This window comes from Lactuca serriola, chromosome 5 (assembly GCF_051521515.1).
Source record: "Lactuca serriola cultivar US96UC23 chromosome 5, Lser_US96UC23_V15, whole genome shotgun sequence".
Classification (NCBI taxonomy): Eukaryota; Viridiplantae; Streptophyta; class Magnoliopsida; order Asterales; family Asteraceae; genus Lactuca; species Lactuca serriola.
Genome location: NC_136412.1, coordinates 191,997,048 through 192,016,695, shown reverse-complemented (window position 1 = coordinate 192,016,695; position 19,648 = coordinate 191,997,048). Strand labels below are relative to the sequence as shown.

At 37.6% G+C, this 19,648-nt stretch overlaps 2 protein-coding genes across 2 annotated transcripts; both read left to right on the top strand.

The window, feature by feature from the left end:
* Positions 1-8,897: 8,897 nt before the first annotated feature.
* LOC145053407 (PHD finger protein ALFIN-LIKE 4-like) lies at positions 8,898-11,109 on the top strand. The gene is made up of 5 exons (XM_079001445.1): positions 8,898-9,154; positions 9,289-9,321; positions 10,066-10,294; positions 10,366-10,498; positions 10,610-11,109. Exons 1-5 carry the CDS (start codon positions 9,058-9,060, stop codon positions 10,880-10,882), a joined length of 765 nt encoding a protein of 254 aa, XP_078857571.1. The 5' UTR covers positions 8,898-9,057; the 3' UTR covers positions 10,883-11,109.
* A 1,282-nt stretch (positions 11,110-12,391) lies between these two features.
* LOC145053406 (uncharacterized) lies at positions 12,392-14,125 on the top strand. The gene is made up of 2 exons (XM_079001444.1): positions 12,392-12,591; positions 12,885-14,125. The coding sequence occupies exons 1-2, from the start codon at positions 12,516-12,518 to the stop codon at positions 13,907-13,909; spliced, it is 1,101 nt and encodes a 366-aa protein (XP_078857570.1). The 5' UTR covers positions 12,392-12,515; the 3' UTR covers positions 13,910-14,125.
* The last annotated feature ends 5,523 nt before the right edge of the window (positions 14,126-19,648 follow it).

Sequence of the window (19,648 nt, the reverse complement as noted above, 5' to 3'; positions counted from 1 at the left end):
CCCGGGCCGGTGTCATCGCGCATCCTCTTCTTCCATTCCCCCATGGGGACTTCATCGATATTAGCCATGGTGATAGCTAAATCGTCTTTAAACTCGGATTCGTGCTCGTATGTGGGTTCTTCTTCTTCCTCGGTCTCGTACTCGGTGTCTTCTTGAATTGGGTCTCCGATCGTTAAAGAGGCACTGGATGCTCCTGATTTGCTGCTCCTCTTCTTGCTGAAAACGGATTTGAGGTTTTTGAGTGGCGAGTTCTTTGAAGAAGCGGATTCTCCAATGGTTTTGCCTTTGCTCCTCCTTAGTGCGGATTCCGGGTCTTCAAGAGGAGGGACCAGAGGTGTATCAGATCCTCGGGTCATGAAACAACTGTAAACAAAACAAAAAACGCGTAAAAAGAACAAAAATAAAATAAAAAATTAAAACTGTAACAGCGATATACTCGCCGAGTCGGCATGAGTGCACTCGGCGAGTTCAAGGCAAAAATAGAAAAAATTTTCTAGTAACTTTAAAAACGGATTTTATTAAAACTTATACTACTTAATGAATTACCTTTTAATTAACTTTGTGTAAGATAAATCCCACACAAAGGATCGATTAAATTAGAATTTAACGTTAATTTTAGAACCGTTCCTCGGCAACGACGCAAAAAACTTGATGTGTGCAAACTCACTTAGTTTTAAACCTACTATTAATTATAAAATAAACACACAAAGACAGTGAACCTATCAATTGTAGTATAGTTAAATAAGTAGGTTATCGAACACAGGGAACACCAAATTAAAAGTAAAAACTAATTCTATCTAAACTAATTAATAAGTAGGGGGTTTCTCTAGTTTTACAAGACTAGAAAACTTACTAACTATTACTTAATCTAAAACTTAGAAAAACAAAGAATTAACTAGATTCAATAATGAGAAGGAACTTCTGTTTAGTTCAACTCAATTGATCCTATGGTTGATTTCAAGGTAATGGTGCAATGGATTAATTCTTTTGTTGGTTACCGATTCAAGTGATTAGATTCACATTCACTACACTAATCCTTAGCAAATAAACTAACTTAAACAGTGGTCAGTTGTCTAATTTAATTCAATTCACTAGGTTATTTATTCGGGTTAATTTAGACTTGCAATAGTTAACTAATTTAGTCTTTTAGTTAACTTCTTGTTGATGGTCATCACACAAGCTCACACATGAATTTACTTAATTTTCTCATTAACTATAGTTTCATGTTCATTAATCCTAGACATATGACAAAGTGATCACATAGCATATGAGGTTGATAATCAAAAGATGTTCATACTATTTAATTACCTTCCTATTATCAGAAAATTAATTATCATTCACACATAAGGTTCTTTAGCAAGCTAAAATAACAAAAATCACCAACTTAGAATTAATCCTACCAATAATCAAACCATAGTATCAATTTTGTATCCCCAAACAAAAGTCTAAAAGTTTTAGCTCATGATTGAAGTAAATAACAACAAACAAACAGATTCTAATTGTTTAACCATAATGACAAAACAAAAGATTAAGTAGAATGATGAAATTTTCCTCAAATCTCCTTCGAAATTGAATTCTAGCTTGTATCTTCGTCCTCTGGGGTTTTTCTGACTTCTTAATCACAGCTAAACTCCTTAGAATCGTTCCAGAATTTTCCTCCATTGTTCTGAGGAGTTATCTTTATATATACAAATCGACTCGTTGAGTCAGGTTCCGACTCGTCGAGTCCATCTCTCAGTCCCCGTATGCGATAAGTCTCTGGGTCCCCGAGTGTTTATCTTCTCGAATATTTGTGTGGACTTGCCGAGCAGTCGACCCTACTCGCCGAGTAGGTGTTATTTTTAGTGTTTTTCTTCTTTATTCCATTCTCGAGCTTTCAACCACTTCTCCTGCTTCCTTTTGCTTCCGAGCTTCACTTTTGGACTGAAAACATAATTCAAACACTTTTAAGTACCTTTTGTCCATGAAATGCAATAATTTAGCTAATAAATGAATAAAAATCTACACTTAATATGAACTAAATATGCACATATCAACACCCCTCACTGAATAGTAAGTACTACGGCTCCCCGTAGCATCACCACACCCCTCACTGAATAGTGAGCACTACGGCTCCCCGTAGCATCACCACACCCCTTTTTTTAACTCATTGAGACTGCAGCTTCCCGCAATCTTACCGCAGTTGCTCTTACCACTTCACAATTTCATCCTCAGGTCGATGCCACACTTCGATCATTAACTCATGCCCTGTGGACTAACCATAGAGAGGTGTACACACTTACCCAATTTATGCATTGCTAATTCTGACGACATCCTCCATAACAAAACACCTTTCCCTACTGTAATCCTCATTCTCGAATAATCTCGCTTGATGCCAATTGGACGAAGGGCTACCACTGGAACCATAGATACTCGATACACCACTTTCCATCTCAAAACTAAAAATAATCCAAGATTTTGGACATTAGACTCAGATACCCCGGTACACCATCACAGTGCCTCGCAGTGTCTTTATTCTACCACTGATCTCATACTCAAGGCATCATACTCAGATACTGCATTGCTTCCTCGGAATCTCGCAACCGATCTTTCTCTCGTGCCACTTGTAATCCCTGGAATACTCCATCTTCCAATTTGAAACACGGAGAAATCGCCAACGACTCAGAACACGAAGATGACCCTCTGAAACTCTTTCCTCTATTGCTCAAAATCAAGCGAGATTACGTATGCCGACTCGGAAACTGGCTGCCAGATCATCTCTTACCCTTTCCAAAGAGCATAGAACAATCCATCTATCGAACCAAAATTCCCAACTGCCGAAGTATCCCTACGAACCAATCACCTAGAAAAATTCTTATCTACTACAAGGCCTCTGACCAACCGCCACCTGCCGTGCAGACACTCATCCTTTCTTGAACGCGTACCACATGCATTAACTCTCTCTGTAACTCACCTCGACCACCAATAACCCTGGTCTCATGAACCCATAGTGCATGTCTCTATCCAGCTCCCTAACCACTCTTGAATGAATCTCTGATCCTCTCAATAAAATACCCAGTTCTCCCCCAATTGGGGTTCAAACCATCACCAATTGGCGCACCAATAATCTGTTCCACATACTATTTCCACCAGGAACATCACACTTACTCTTGGAAGGTACTCCGCAATGCTCGGTGGTCTCCCCGATAGAGACCCCGTAACTCCAAATATCCCGAATCCCAGCAAAAAAAATCCCCAGAAACTTCTCATCATGATTGCCTCTAATCATACATAATCTCATACCATCCCATTAACGGACATCTCAACTGTCCAGTAGTAGCTCTGACTCTTAACCTCAAAATAATGAACTATCATACTCCTCATCCTCGACTCCTCAACCAACGTTCCATTACGTGGATTGTAATTAGAGTGGGGACCTCATTACCACACTCGATACTTATCATAGACAATAAGAGCCACCACCCCAATAACCTCTTCTTGATCGTCCGCCTCTGCAGCTAATACATGCCATACTATGCTCAAATAGGGTGTATCCTTGTCCTTAACCATCTTAGTCCCCACTGACAACCTGCTCATGCTCTATCATTAGCTCTCGGCAGACATACTACCCAAATATTATGATGGAAGATTGCCATCAATGCTAACCCGCAGGGTTTTACCCCCAAACTTAGAAACCGAAATCTCGACACCTCTTATGTTTCCCACAGGAAACGGAAACAACACCACTCAAGTCACAGAAGGTGACATCTCCATTATTGGCTGATTGCTCAACTCATGTCGCAATCCTCCATAAACACCATCTCTATTCATCCTTGAGTCTTGCAACTTCATCTGACATCTCACCAAAAATACCTTGGAGTCATCTCGACTTCCCTCACAAGGGATGCTTCACTGGAACTTGTTCCACATGGCCCTCTGACCTCATACTATATCACATCCGATCTCGGTCTAACTAATCACAATAGAATAACTAGTAGAACCAGTAACACTAACCGCCACGGGTCATGGTACTCGAACCATGTGGCCACCTCTCGATCTGCTATAAACCATGGTACTCGGACCATGTTATCTCCTCTTAATATGCTACCAATCATGGCACTCGAACCATGACATCACCTCTCAATCTGCTACCAATCATGGTACTCGAACCATGACATCACCTCTCAATTTGCTACCAATCATGGTACTCGAACCATGACATCACCTCTCAATCTGCTACCTAGAATCTCTAGAATATTCCCTGCATCAAGTATGGGTCCTCTGCTTTCAGTAGTACGGGCCCATACTACCTGCCACATTTACCCATACCTTCTACACGGACCATCCCAGATTTCCTAAGTAGTTGCTCAACCTTCTCGCTTATCCATCCTATTACTCGTGTTCGCTCCCCAGCGAAATAATCTACCCTTTCAGCACACTCATCTGACCACAGTCACCCCCTAGGCTCTTCCTAGGTGCTCACACTTCTCTGCCATCAGCTGATGAAGAACCCCTAATGACGCCAACCATCTACCTCCTGGATATCGTCATATTCACTTAATAGTTGACTCCCATCATTGAGAGTTCCACAAACCACGAAGCAAGCAACATTCGGGCATCGAATAATCTCCACTAGCATGTAAAACCCTTATAGGCTATTATCATACTTGCTCTCCTCATACTCGTAGGATACCACCGAACTCAAGCGACTTCACCCCCATACGAGCATTTGACTACCCTCTTAGTAGACTCCACAAATGCTCATTTAGGTATCTCTCCTATATTACTCCTCTACTTAAATCCCTCTCTAAGAGGATTCGTGCTGGATACTCTTACTCATCACATACTCGAAAACACATCACAGATAACAACAAGTCCTAGGCTAAGGCATCACAAATCAGGCCATTCTAGTCCTAAAATATGAAATACCTAGCCTATCTCTAGCATGCATAATACCTCATAAATATCTCATAATACAAAAGTAAGGGTATTTTGGGAAATCACCGTTCGGGCTCTGGCTGATTGTACACACTGCTCTTTCTTGTTTTCCCTTAGAAACTCTCGTTCGCTTTAGAAAAATCATTTCTTTGAAAACTTTTCTCAAATCCCTAGTTTGAGTCCAGATTTACCCGTAGGTGCATCCGAATCCCTCAAACCAAGGCTCTGATACCAACTTGTAACACCGTAAATTTTCAAACAAAATTTTCATTTAAAATCGCATACTTTTCATAACATATTGTATAAAAATCTCGTTTATTCAATTTACAAAACACAACTCCATTAATAATCTAGGATCCTCATAACTCTTTCTCTAGTGTTTACAATCAAGCCGGTGCCGTCCCGCGATCCTGAGAAACCTGAAACACATAACACATACACGGTAAGCACAAAGCTTAGTGAGTTCCCTAAAATATGACATACAACACATAAGCCACTCGAGGCTATAACTTGGTGTGACCCTCCGATCAATGTGTCTCAGCGGGACCCTCCGGTCCCGTAGCTCGTTGGACCCTCCGGTCCGGTCTAGCTCGTTGGACCCTTCGGTCCGGCCTAAATCGTTGGACCCTCCGGTCCAGTCTGATCGAGGACCCTCTGGCCTCATGATTCGTTGGACCCTCTAGTCCGGTCTATATAACACATAGCATACATATAACAGAATGCACATAAATCTCAAACGTACACATACACATAAGACCCTCCGGTCTGCACATAAATACCACTTTAGGTAATGTATAATGATAAGACTCACCTGACAAGCAGCAAGTAAAGACCTCGCTCCCAAATCTCAAACTAGTCTCCACCTAATCACAAAGGATGAATATTTCAAAGTGATACTCTAATGACCGAAGGCTATTCTTCCTCTCGTTAACTCTTTGAAGTGGATAAAAGAACATTTTACCCCTCCATGGTCTCTACTACTCATGTTGACCAAAGCCCCAAAGTCAACAGAAGTCAAAATCGAGTCAACAGTCCATGTTTGACCCGACTCGCCGAGTGCACCCTTGCAACTCGTCGAGTCCATTTATTTTCCTCAGAAATCTCGTGACAGTCCAACTTAGCTCGTCGAGTTGACCCCCAACTCATCGAGCTATCACATGATTCAGTTCTTCGGGACAAACCCTAACCAACTCATCGATTCGGCTCATCGACTCGGCGAGTTCATTCAGACCAAATGTTCATTCAGACGATTTCAATCAAATCTATCACTCCAAACACTAGATCTATCATCCCAAGGCTCAATAATCACGTAAAGCTTCGATTTTTATGTTCATACACGAGGTTATTGCTCCAAAATGCTAATATATGCATTTCATGAAGGATTTAGCTCATCAACCCTCATTTGAACGACTAAAGCTGGGACACCTAGACTATAGGGACCTTAGGAGGTCCAGATATGAGGTTTCCAACCTCAAACCATGTCCCATTCAACTCATAGATTTAAAAGGATGGAAGCAAAGCCCTAAAACTCCCAAAATGAGATCTAGTACAAGGAATGAGCAAGATGAGGACTTTGTACCTTCTTTTAGCAGTTGAAACACTCAATACCACAGATCCACTGCCTTCCTTTGTTCCCCATCATGAAGCTCTTCATCCTTCTTCATAGAAATGCACCAAGATTGCCCAAAATGATCACACACTCACTTTACCAAGGTTAGAACGGTTTAAGGGTTTCTCTCAGGCTCTCAAGGGAAAGTGTGGCCGCAAATGAAGGCTATAAGGGCCTTTAAATAGGTCACAGACCCGGACAATTAGGGTTTCTCTGCCCAGTACCTACTCGGCAAGTCCCTCTTCTGACTCGTCGAGTCCACTCATTAAATCTACGCGATCAACTCGACTCGACTCGGTGAGTTGGTCCCTTAACTCGTCGAGTCCCTCCTTCCATCTCAAGATTAACATACACAATAATGTCTCTGAAAATCCGGATGTTACACTGAGCAATTCTCTCATAATTAAGACTTGAAGGTTATTGAACATAAATAAGTATCTTACCCTATTTAATGTGTCAATCAACTCAAGTTAACAAGTCAAACCAAAATGCTATAATGCATGTATGCATACCATGCAAAATTATACATTGGCCTCACTCTAAGTCATGTAGGATCTACTTCGAGCTTCATTACTGAACGACCCGACTATCTCATCCAGGCCATGTGGGATTTTTCTCTCAGGGTACCGGGCTACACATACTCTTCAAATATTGCATTTTGGGTTACTTTAATACATTTTGACCCCATGATTTCATTATAGTATTTATTTTTAATGACCGCAACATCCTAGCTCCAAGTTGCTCAAAAAATTGCCTTTGACAAGTTTGGGCTATGAGAAATGAAAGAAACTCACAACAAGATCGTTTTAACATTGCGACCCTTGAATATGACTTTCAAGGTGACTTGCAAGTCAATTATAGTGTCGCCATGATATGGTAACTAGCTTGATATGTAATATACCGTATAACCATACACCTTCGTAATGTTTTATATTGGCCCCACCGTCATACCATGCGACATGCAAGTCACACTTTTTCTTTAATGGCAATTCATAACTCATTTATATTGCCCCTGGCTCAAGACTAAACCTTTTGATTTATCAATCACAAAATTTAAATTATTTAGGTCTCACATATATCAACATTTAATTATAATGGATACATCGCAACATCACCAACACATCACCATGATATTTGGTAATAGTAACCTCTTTAAATAACTTGTTAACAAATTAAGTTTGTCAACTGTGCTCTTTCAACCATTACGATTCATCAAATGCCATAAACGAAACAAAGAAATGACTGTATATTACTCCTAAAAAGGAAAATATACAATGTGAATTAATATAAATTTTAAAACAATCCTCATCGGTAGTTATTTCATCCAAATCATCATTATTATGGCAGACTAGCTTTCGTCTATTGATATATAATAATACACAACTCATTTCATCAACATTGCCCATTATCAACCAACCTACACTTGTAAAACACCAATCTCAAATAAACTGCACATAGTGATATATTAAACATAATATTAAAATTACATATTAAACATAATATTAAAATTATATGTACAAGTCCTTGATTTGTAACATTACATCGACAACCTTTACAATAACAATGATCATTACATGCTATTTATCGTTTGAAGCATTTTCTATATTGAACATCCATCCAATCGATGTATATATTAATATCAACTCCGTCGATCATTAACTTTGTCCATTACAACATACACAATGCTTATATGTTGATATCAAATGAAGATACAAGTCTAGTACGCCAAAAGGTTACATGATACAATAGTACATAGATACATCTATTACCATAGACACGTAGATGATGATACCCGTTGCACTTAGATTACTATATTTAGAATATATGTACCTAAAGATTACTATTGGATTAATTTACTTGCAAAGCATGACATAGAAAACACAAGCTTATTATAACATTAATGTACATTATAATATTAAGGAATGCACTAAAAGCAAACATTTATTTCATCAATTCGAAGATCGAGATAAAACACACATACAACATTGTTAACAAATGAACAAACTCGATTTTAAATATACGGGCATGTTTGGGATTGTTTCTCAGGCTTTTTGAAAAGCCATAAATATTTGATTTTTTGAAAAACCATTTTTTTATTTAAAAATTAATATCTTCAAACACCTTTTTTAATTATTATTATTAGTTTTTAGAAAAGCCAATATCAATAAATCATTTTAAAAACACTCCCAAACACCCATTATAAACATAAACACGTAGAAAACAAAAGGAAATTGTTTTTTGGTTTGTACAGAAATCTAGGGTTTTTGTTTTGACAAGCCTTAATGGGCCAAATCCGACATCCATGGACATCAGCGAGTCAAGTTTTTTCCTCTTTCTTATCAAATCCTCCTCGTTAAATCATTCGATTTCAATCCAATTTCATCTCTCTCTTCTTGCAGCCCAGGTCAAATAATTTCTCCCCAATTCCCCCTCACCTTCTTCCTACACTTCATCCCCCCAAATTTTGCTGCTTCTCCGATCTAACAACTCACGTGTTTACACGCAAGCACATACGATTGCGTTGAACGAAGATGGACGGAAGTCAACCCTACAACCCTCGAACTGTCGAAGAAGTTTTTAGAGATTTTAAGAGTCGAAGAGCTGGCATCATCAAAGCCCTTACTACTGGTCGATACTAGAAACCCTTTGCTTCTTTTGAAATTTTCAACCAAAATTACTTTTCACTATTCGTTTTTTGAAGCTTACCTGTTGAATTTGCTAAAGTTTGTCATCTAATTTTGATTTTGTTCGAGTTTTCACAGATGTAGAAGAGTTTTATCAGCAGTGCGACCCTGGTTAGTGTTCTTTTCGTTTAATTCCGTTCAAATAGGGTTTAACAATTCATGAAAATCCTGCTAACGGACATTTACAGAAAAAATTGCACTTACAGAAGTAAACACAGTATCCAGTAAGCGGGATTTTAGGAAGAATTTTGGGAGGATATATCAATAATCTTAACTATATCTGCTACTCTCTTCTTTCCACGAAAATTCAACTATGGAAGTCTTCGATTGTAACGAAAATATCATAGACACCATTAAATACCAACAAAATAATCGAATCTTTTTAAGAGAAATCAACATCACGTATCTCAAAAGTTTTCATACATCCAAAAATGGGCATTAGACGGAAGGAAGGAAGTATAATTTTGTTCTTCTGTGTACATCGGGACGATTTACTCTATTTTAGTGTTGAAAAATATGTCCTTCAATTTTCATGTACTTTAGTGTTGCTTTTGCTTTATGTCATAATAATAATGGTACACATAATACAGTTGCTACTGTCATTACAGGGCTTCAACTGCAGGAATTCTAGTGCTTTCCATTGATTACATTAATTAAATGACACATGTTACATGTATTAATGGTTGTTACTTGTTTTATTATCTTTCTTGGATTGGGTGCTTCACAAAAGAGTGATAATTCATAAAATCGTTATGTTTTGAGGCTTTTTAGATTACACTAAACATGATTACACGAAACAACTCATAAGTTTTGAATATTACATTTTGTTTTTGTTGTTGTTGGAAAACATAACAGAAAAGGAAAACCTTTGTCTGTATGGATTCCCTAATGAGCAATGGGAAGTGAATTTGCCTGCTGAAGAGGTCCCACCAGAGCTTCCGGAACCTGCACTTGGAATTAACTTTGCTAGAGATGGCATGCCAGAAAAGGACTGGCTAGCTTTAGTTGCTGTTCATGGTGATGCATGGCTTCTTTCTGTTGCCTTCTATTTTGGGGCTAGATTTGGATTTGATAAAGCTGATAGGTATTATGGTAACTTTTCATGATTCAAGATCCCATTAAAGTTGTTATTATTAACCAAATTGGAATATACAGGAAGCGCCTTTTCAACATGATAAATGATCTCCCAACAATCTTTGAGGTTGTGTCAGGGGCAGCTAAGAAGCAAGTGAAGGAGAAGTCAACTGTGTCAAACCACAGCAGCAGCAAGTCAAAGTCAAACTCTAAGGTTCTCTTCTGTATTTCAATTCCTTTCTGTTTTCTATCACAAAGCAAATGAAATAAAGTCCATTTTTATATTTTGACATGACATGTATATTTGTTTTGGTTGTTAAAAAAGGCGAAAGGGTCTGAACCACCTGCTAAGTTTCCAAAAGTGTCAACACCAAAAGATGATGATGATGAAGGTTTGGATGATGAAGATGAAGAGGAACATGGGGACACGTTATGTGGTTCATGTGGTGAGAATTATGCATCTGATGAGTTTTGGATTTGCTGTGATATTTGTGAGAAGTGGTTCCATGGATCCTGTGTGAAGATAACTCCAGCAAGAGCTGAACATATCAAGCAGTATAAATGCCCTGCTTGCACCAACAAAAGAGCTCGCCCATGATCATGATCATGATCATGATCATGATCATGTATGTATCCATCAATCAATCAGTGTAAGTCTGTTTTTATGGAGAAAGTGAAAGTGGAAGTGGAACATGGTGTTTGTAGGGTTTAAATGTGCATTTCATTGAAATTAGTGACAGGGTCTTTATTTTAGTTTTTAACTAGAATTCTCTCAGCAAACTTTTTCTTTCTTATAATGAAAGATTGGATTTTATGTGTTTGTCATATTCTATTTTGCTATGCTCAGAAGGTGGAACAAGGTAGGAAGCGATTTGTTGTCAATATCATCATGTGGGAACATTTTTTTTTAATCATTTACGTTGTCAAGCAAAGTAATGTCTCACTTTTTACCAAAACGAGGTTATAGGTTCAATTGGATTTAACAAAATAAAGATAAAACTTGATAAGTATTTGATGGAGACGTGATGGAAAAAACGGTAAAAAACAAATGGTGCCCATAAAAAAGTTTCATGATAAAGCCCAAGGGGCCTCATGACAAAGACTGTTTGGGGAATTTATATTTTCAGTCCTTCAGTTCCTCCCAGTCACATTGCTTTCTTCTTCACATCATGTTTTAACTTTGAAGGTTCTCTGTGAACTTGCGGTTGATAATGATTTACCCTTCTTCTATTGTTCTTCATAGTGATGACTAAATATAATGAAATCAGAAGTTCATGATATAATCAATTTAATGTGTAATCACTAATCTTGATGCCAATTACAAGAACATGTATTTTGACTTCTTCACAATAGGTTTTGTGTGGTAGGTTTCATCACTTCATTTGATATGTTTTAATATTAATTGCCTTCGATTCAATTAATCATGAAATCTATATAATTTTATTTGATTGTTATTGTTTCTTAAATCAATGCATAGTATAGTGCAATATATTGAAAAAAAATGTTTTATATAATATTAGTACTTTGCGATCGTGGACATATAATAAGATATTAGACCTTTTCGTATATAATTGTAATAACTTTTTTTTTTTTTTACTTATATGACCAGATTCACTATTAATATTAGACCTCAATATTATTATTTTGTGACATCCATCTCCCTCTCATGTTCTTTCTTAATTGGCCAATATTCAAATTTACATGTATTATATGATCTCTTTCTCATGTTCTTTCTTAATTGGTCAATATTCATATTTATGTATTATATAACGCTCGGTTGCGTATAATATATATGATATTATTGATTAACTCACTAGTGATTGAAAGGTAATAGAATTTGGGTTAAATCATTCAAAAGTTTCGCAACATCAAAACAAAATTAGATGTTTGATTAAGTTCAAATAAAATTTTAGCCGTTAAAAAAAAATTAACATAAAAAAAAATCAATTATTAGTCTAGGAAAAGTAGATATATTTCATTATATTACAAAAGATTTACTGTTTCCGTTACCGAAGCAGCCGTTAACTGGTGAGAATTAACCTTGACCTTTGGTAACTTCCTCGAAGTGTTAACCGACACGTGTCCCCTATTACCTGATCAGCAAAACCCTCGTCCTGAAAATCCATTTCCACCCTTCCTCTCTTGGCGCCGCCTCTGTGCCCTTTCGATTTATCTTATAAATCAGTTCACTCCCGTTCTCTCTTGCCATCACTGATCGGATCTAACTTTTCATGTTAATCAGATGGTCGCCGTCAACTCTCCGGTCACCACCCTCAACCACCACCAGATATGTTCGATCCGTTTTTGGTAACTCACGTTCGCTCTCAAATTTGTTTACGTAAACGGAAAAAAAAGAGTCATTCTTAGTAATACTCTTATTAGCTTCGATCAGCTCTCTCTCACACACACACAGACACAAATCGATAACTTATCGTCTACCACGAATTTCAGGATTAGGGTTTTTGTTTTTGTTAATTTGGGGGTTTTAGTAATTTAGTATCCTAAGTTTGTAGGTAAGGTGTTTGTGGAAATTACTCAATCCGAGTAGAAGTGTTTTTCAGTGTTGTTTTGATTTGTTTGTAATATAGTTTAGCATTCAGATAAAGTGGCGAAGATGAGTTTGGGAACGGCGGAGGATGACTCGGGAACGGAAATCCATCTCCCAGCTGACATTGATTGGGAGATGCTCGATAAATCAAAGTTCTTCTTCCTAGGCGCTGCCTTGTTCTCTGGTGTCTCCGGGATGCTGTATCCCATCGTGGTGTTGAAAACGAGAAAACAAGTCCTTGTAAAAGACATGCCATGCTTGAAGCTAGCTGTCTCCATCTTACGACATGAAGGTTGTAGAGGTTTTTACAGGGGTTTTGGGACATCGTTAATGGGTACTATTCCAGCCAGAGCTCTTTACATGGGGGCATTGGAGATGACCAAGAGTAATGTCGGTTGTGTTACAGTGAAAATGGGGTTTTCAGAGGCAAAAGCAGCTGCCATTGCTAACGCTGCAGCTGGGTTAAGTGCAGCCATGGCTGCCCAAATGGTTTGGACACCAATCGATGTTGTGAGCCAGCGACTAATGGTTCAAGGTGGACATGGTGCACAGATTAGATACAATGGTGGAATTGATGCATTTAGGAAGATCATTCAAACTGATGGTGTTCGAGGGTTATACAGAGGATTTGGGATTTCAATCCTGACATATGCTCCATCAAATGCAGTCTGGTGGGTGGCTTACTCCATGGCTCATCGAGCTGTGTGGGGTGGGGTTGGTTGTTACTATCTGAAGAAAGAAGGGAATGGTAATGGTGGTGGGTTTACGCCGGATTCTAAGGCGGTGGTGGCAGTGCAGGCGGCAAGTGCCGCCATGGCTAGTGGGTTTTCGGCGGTGGTGACAATGCCATTGGATACAATCAAGACAAGGCTGCAAGTTTTAGATGGTGAAGGGAGTAATGGGAAGCCGAGTGTTGTGCAGACAATAAGGAATTTGGTGAAGGAAGGTGGATTGAGTGCTTGTTACAGAGGATTGGGGCCAAGATGGGCTTCAATGTCTATGTCTGCAACTACAATGATCACCACCTATGAGTTCCTCAAGAGGCTATCTACAAAGAATCAAGATTGCCATGTTTAGAAAAAAGATACAGGAAAAACAGGAATAAGGGAAAAGAAGGGTTGTGTTAGTGTTTGGTTAATTGCTTAAAAGTTATAACCCTTTTTTTTTTGATGATGAGTGTTGACCAGGTTGGTGATATACAAATGTAGAAACTGTAAATATGTAGGTGTAAGTTGTTATAGTATGTAATGGATGTTCTTGTTAATCATCAATAATCTAATTCTCTTTGATGCATGGAACACTCAAATGATCATAGACTTGTGTATACACTACACACACACACACACTTACTCATACACGCACACTTACTCAAATGATCAAGAAATGAAGAATTGGAAAAACTTGAATCTCCCCAACATTTGATTTCACCATATGATTCTAAAACCTAAAACCCCACAAAGTGAGTTTTTCTAGGGTTAATTTTTTTTTTTGAAATTCCAAAAAATTAAAAATAAATTGCTATCAAGGTGGATTACAAAGACGTGGCTACCAAACAATAAAGACAAATTACATATTAATGCCACATACGCCATGTTACCGGGGAACCACTTAAATTCGAGAGAACAACTTAATTGACAGATTATAAATAAATTTAATGATCTATTGCACAATAAAAGGTTTAGTGAACAAATCGGAGTGACATTTTCCTTAGGAAAAAAAGTTTGAATCAAAATAAATACTAGAACAAAAAAGAAAAGAAAAGAAAAAAGAATAGCCTATGCAATAAGAAGTCAATAAGTTAAAACCATTATGAAAATGGATTATTTACACATAAATAATTTACATCAAAAGTTCTCACATTCAACAAGGATTTAGATAATAGATACCTAGAAATATTCAAACTAGAAATAATCAAACTAGGATGAAAACTTAGACCATCCACAACGGTATCTTTCAAGAAATTTGCAATGCCATATTTTCACTATTATCAAGCCACCTATGATGAGTTCTTTCCAAATTTGAAAGCCTTGCAATCCTTACACCTCTATATTTTAATGATATATTTATATCAAGAATAATATACTATATATTTTAATATTATGATTATATTTATATCTATAATAATGTATTACCACGTGTATATCTTTACTATCTTATAAAACAAATCCCATTATTTCTAAAAATAGATTGAATAAAATAATAATATTTTTTTAAGACGTTCAAATCATTAAGCTAATTGTACAACTAATCACTAATAAAATAATACTAAAATTTAAACAAACTCCTATAAATCTTATCTTCCAAAGTTTTGACCATATTTTTTTTCATCCAAATAAATACTCAACATCCTATAATTTGGTCATTTCATGAATTTTCTTTATTTTTAATATGACATGTTTCCTAAAATAAACTAATGATTGAATTGAAAATAATCATTCTCCATCGAAAAGAAATTAATTGTCGAAACAAACTATTTGTCGCCCGCCGCTTTGCGCGGGTAAACGGCTAGTATATATATATATATATATATATATATATATATATATATATATATATATATATATATATATATATATATATATATATATATATATATATATATTAAATCACATAGGAAGTTTCAAAACTTTCCATGTTTCTAATTTTAACACTATAGTTTTATTTTTTCTTAGTTTTACCACTAAGGTTTCAACAAACTTTTCATTTTTATAATTTTGCCCCTTTATTTTTACTTTTTCATATTTTTGCCACTAAACATTCACCTTTACTTCTTTAAAACCTTTTTTCTTTATTCTTTTATAATTTTACCACTTTATTTTTATTTTTTTTATACTTTTGCCACTAAAGTTTCAATAAAATTTTCCTTTTTATAGTTTTTATACTTTATTTTTATTAATTTTGCTACTAAAGTTTCAACAAACTTTTCATCTTTATAATTTTGGCACTTTATTTTTACTTATTTATATTTTTGCCACTAAACTTTCACTCGTGCAAGACACAGACCTTTTCCTAGTTTATATTAACTCTAATGAAAACTATTTTATAACCTTACGTTATTATAACACAAAACAATTAATATATGTAACACTTTTTTTAATAAAATAGCAAACTAAATAAATTAATATTTAAATGCTATGTCATTTTTTTAGACTGGATCGAACTGAACGACTTCTTAAAAACTTGTTTGATATAATTTATTAGACTTGTATAGTTGGATTTTATTTAGTCCGTTAAAAACATAACACATTTCTAAAGAAAATTGAACATTTTCAAAGTGCATATAACTCAAAGGCCGACACATACCACATCAGACATAGATAATTTTCTTGATTGAATCAGTGGCTGAACTAGTTGAACCGACAATCGAACCGAGAACAGCAGTTCAACTAAAAATCAAAATTTTAAAATATTCATTATATATATATATATATATATATATATATATATATATATATATATATATATAAAGTAATAGTTGATGTGACAGTGGGGACCACTTTTGAAGGTGAGTGTTATTGCACTGATGTGAGTAGTCATTGCAAAATTAATGTGTCACAATTGAAATATTAATGACATTGCACTGATGTGGATGATCTTAGGTCTTGTTTCGCACTCGCACAGTAGTTGAAAAATTAGGTGGTAGCTAATAAGTTACTTGAAGTTAGCTTATATACTAATAGTATTTAGTAAAAATTAGTTTATAAGCTAGATTGCAAACTTCGACTTTTTTTTGGCTTTATGGTCCTTTTAGCCATGTTTCTATATGGTTTTAGTCCCGCTGAAAACTGAAATTACTGTACTACACTTATGTATTTATTTTTTTATTTTCTTTCATTCTTTATCTATTTAAATAATTAAAAAAAATAATAAAACCCTCTTTCCCCCTCCCCCCCTCTCTCTCTCTCTCTCACACACACACACACAACAGTCCTTCAACCTAGATTTATTTCATGGAACCAGTCTTCCACCCCACGATCATCTCCCCATCCTCATATTTTTTTGGCATTTGATAGTTTGGAATAAGCTGTTATCACGTACTGTATTTCTTGTTTATTGCTTTCTCTCACATTTGATAGGAAAATACGATCCAACTGGTGAAGAAGAGCCACTTATCCAGTCAATTGAATGACGTATCTGCCCGGGAGGAGAGTCAATTTACTTGAAAAGACATCCTATAGTTTTCAAGCATATGTAAAGATTCCACCAGCTTAGGTTCGATTACAGGTCCAAAATCACCAATTGGCTTCAATTTATATTCACATATTTTCCCCTAAAATCCCCCAAATTTACCAAATTAAGATTACAATTTCACAGTTCATAAACCAATCAGAGACTTGGAAAACGTAATTGACGTAAACATTAAATAAATGAACGATTGAAGGATGATTAAAGATACACTCCCTATTGACAAAATAAAAGTCATAATAAAGTAATCTGGGTCTAATTCCTTGCCGCCGGTAACCTGCATCTATGTCAAAAGTCGTTACAGGAGTTTTGAGAATATTGGAGTTATTGAGACCAAGATTAGTAATTGTAACGACCCAATTTTCACGTCCAAAAATTTCGTTTGTAAAACATTACCTTGAAAGCATTAATGATTAAAACATTGTTTAATTAAACCATTTCACATCGAAAACCTAATTTGAAATCCACAACATGTAAACAATCAAAACATCAGAGTATCAATCCCAGAATAAGCTCATAACTACGGAAACAAGAGTGTGTGTGTGTGATATGCTGCTACTGCGCCGACTCTTTTCCCCTAGCTGAGGAGGTACCTGAAATCAAAACTGAAAAATGTAAGCACAAAGCTTAGTGAGTTCCCCCATCGTACCATATACCATACAAACACATAACATACATACCGCCAGGCTATTCTGGGGTGCTTGTCTACCCGGTACGGCCATTCTGGGGTGCCGACTACCCGTGCGGCCATTCTGGGGTGCCGTCCTACCCGTGTCAAGCCATTCTGGGGCGCTGACCTACCCATGTCGAGCCATTCTGGGGTGCTGACTACCCTTCGGTCCTAACAACCGAACCTCGGGGACTATTTCACCCCTACTACTACTATCACATTTACACATAACATAAACATATTATCAGACATATCTGGGGTGCTTGAACTACCCTTCGGTCCTAAAACCCGGGGACTGGTCCCCTCCTACTACCTCTATCGCATAAACATAACAAGCCAGCATGCCACACATCATCACATACTGTCAGACGTATCTGGGGTGTCTGACTACCCTTCGGTCCTAACAACCGAACTCTACTACTTTCACATACAACATATCATGTTAGCACATAACATATCAGGTAGTAGCAATCCTAGATGATATCACAAAGACAATCATCTATCATACGAACCCTACTGGTGGGCCGGCATTATGGCCGTAGACCCACCGCTACTGGAAGGTAACTCACCTCGAAGTAGCTGCTGATCTGATCGGGAACTGACTGTCTATTGCTGCCCCGGAAATCCTCCGGCTGCAACTCCCACAACATACTCAATCAATCACTGCTAACTGACCTTTGGGTAAAATGACCATTTTACCCCTGATCATGTCATAAGTCAAGTCAGAGTCAACTTTCAGTTGACCCGACTCGCCGAGTTGGCTCTCTAACTCGCCGAGTCCCTGTCCAATCGATTGTCCTGGATCCCGTCCCTACTCGTCGAGTGAGGCGTTGAATCGACGAGTTCTTCTTCTAAACTAAGGTTCAAGTCCTTCATCCTACTCGCCGAGTTGTATGAACAACTCGCCGAGTCTGTTCTTGATCTAAGGAGATTGCCTTGAACTCGCCGAGTCAGGGCATGGACTCGCCGCGTTCCTCCATGGATGAGTTTGGCTTCCAACTCACTGAGTCACACCCCGTGACTCACTACTCGCACTCGACACAACAAAAAGGGGACAACTCGAAGACTCGCGAGCAGACTCGCCGAGTCATCACCATGCAATCACTATATACACGATTTTGCTCGATTCCAGTCTATGCCACTCACAGATCTGGGTTCCTAGAACATGAATGACACGTAAAGTTTCCAAATTTATGTGTAGATACTCACCAATGAGGGATTTAGGGCTCAAAATGCCTCAAAAGGGTAGATCTAGGGTGAACAAGCAACATGGGTCCATAAAGGTAACGGATCTGAGCTCTTGGAGCTCAATCTTGCCTAGATCTAAAGGCCAATCAACTTATTACGACTTATATTGCACATACAAGTTTGGGGAAGGGCTCAATAAGGACTTAATGGAGCAATAAGCATAAAAACAGAGGGAAAACGGGTTATACCTCAAGGAAATCACTGAGAGAACACTAAGATGCTTGGCTTCCTTCCCTTCCTCTTGATCTACTCCTCTTCCTTCTCAAATCCTTCAAGAACACACAAAATGCTTCAAACTCTCAAGGAAACAAGCTTTGGAACGAGGGTTGGGAGCTCTGAGGTGAATGGGGGCTGGCTTGGGGCGGACATGAGGTTTAAATAGGGTGCAAACCCCTGACACTTAGGGTTTCATCCAACAGCGGTGACTCGCCGAGTACAGGATATGGACTCACCGAGTCGCCAACTTAAACATGTCCCGGGTCCCGTATCTACTCGGCGAGTCGGACCTATGACTCGCCGAGTCCAAGGCTAAAAAAAAATGGATAATACACAAGTGAGATTTACGTACCAGGAACCAGGTGCTACAAATCTCCCCCACTTATTTTAGACTTCGTCCTCGAAGTCTGCTGCTCGATCCTGGAACAGCTCAGGATAATGCTCCATCATCTCCTCCACCGGCTCCCAAGTCCACTCAGAACCCTTGCGGTGCTGCC

Bases quoted from the DNA above. Each gene is read 5' to 3' on its own strand.
- LOC145053407 (XM_079001445.1), top strand. From the start codon at position 9,058: ATGGACGGAAGTCAACCCTACAACCCTCGAACTGTCGAAGAAGTTTTT. The intron at 9,322-10,065 runs GTTAGTGTTCTT...AAAACATAACAG, and splicing joins TTATCAGCAGTGCGACCCTG to AAAAGGAAAACCTTTGTCTG. The intron at 10,295-10,365 runs GTATTATGGTAA...TGGAATATACAG, and splicing joins GGATTTGATAAAGCTGATAG to GAAGCGCCTTTTCAACATGA.
- LOC145053406 (XM_079001444.1), top strand. From the start codon at position 12,516: ATGTTAATCAGATGGTCGCCGTCAACTCTCCGGTCACCACCCTCAACC. The intron at 12,592-12,884 runs GTAACTCACGTT...TTTAGCATTCAG, and splicing joins ATATGTTCGATCCGTTTTTG to ATAAAGTGGCGAAGATGAGT.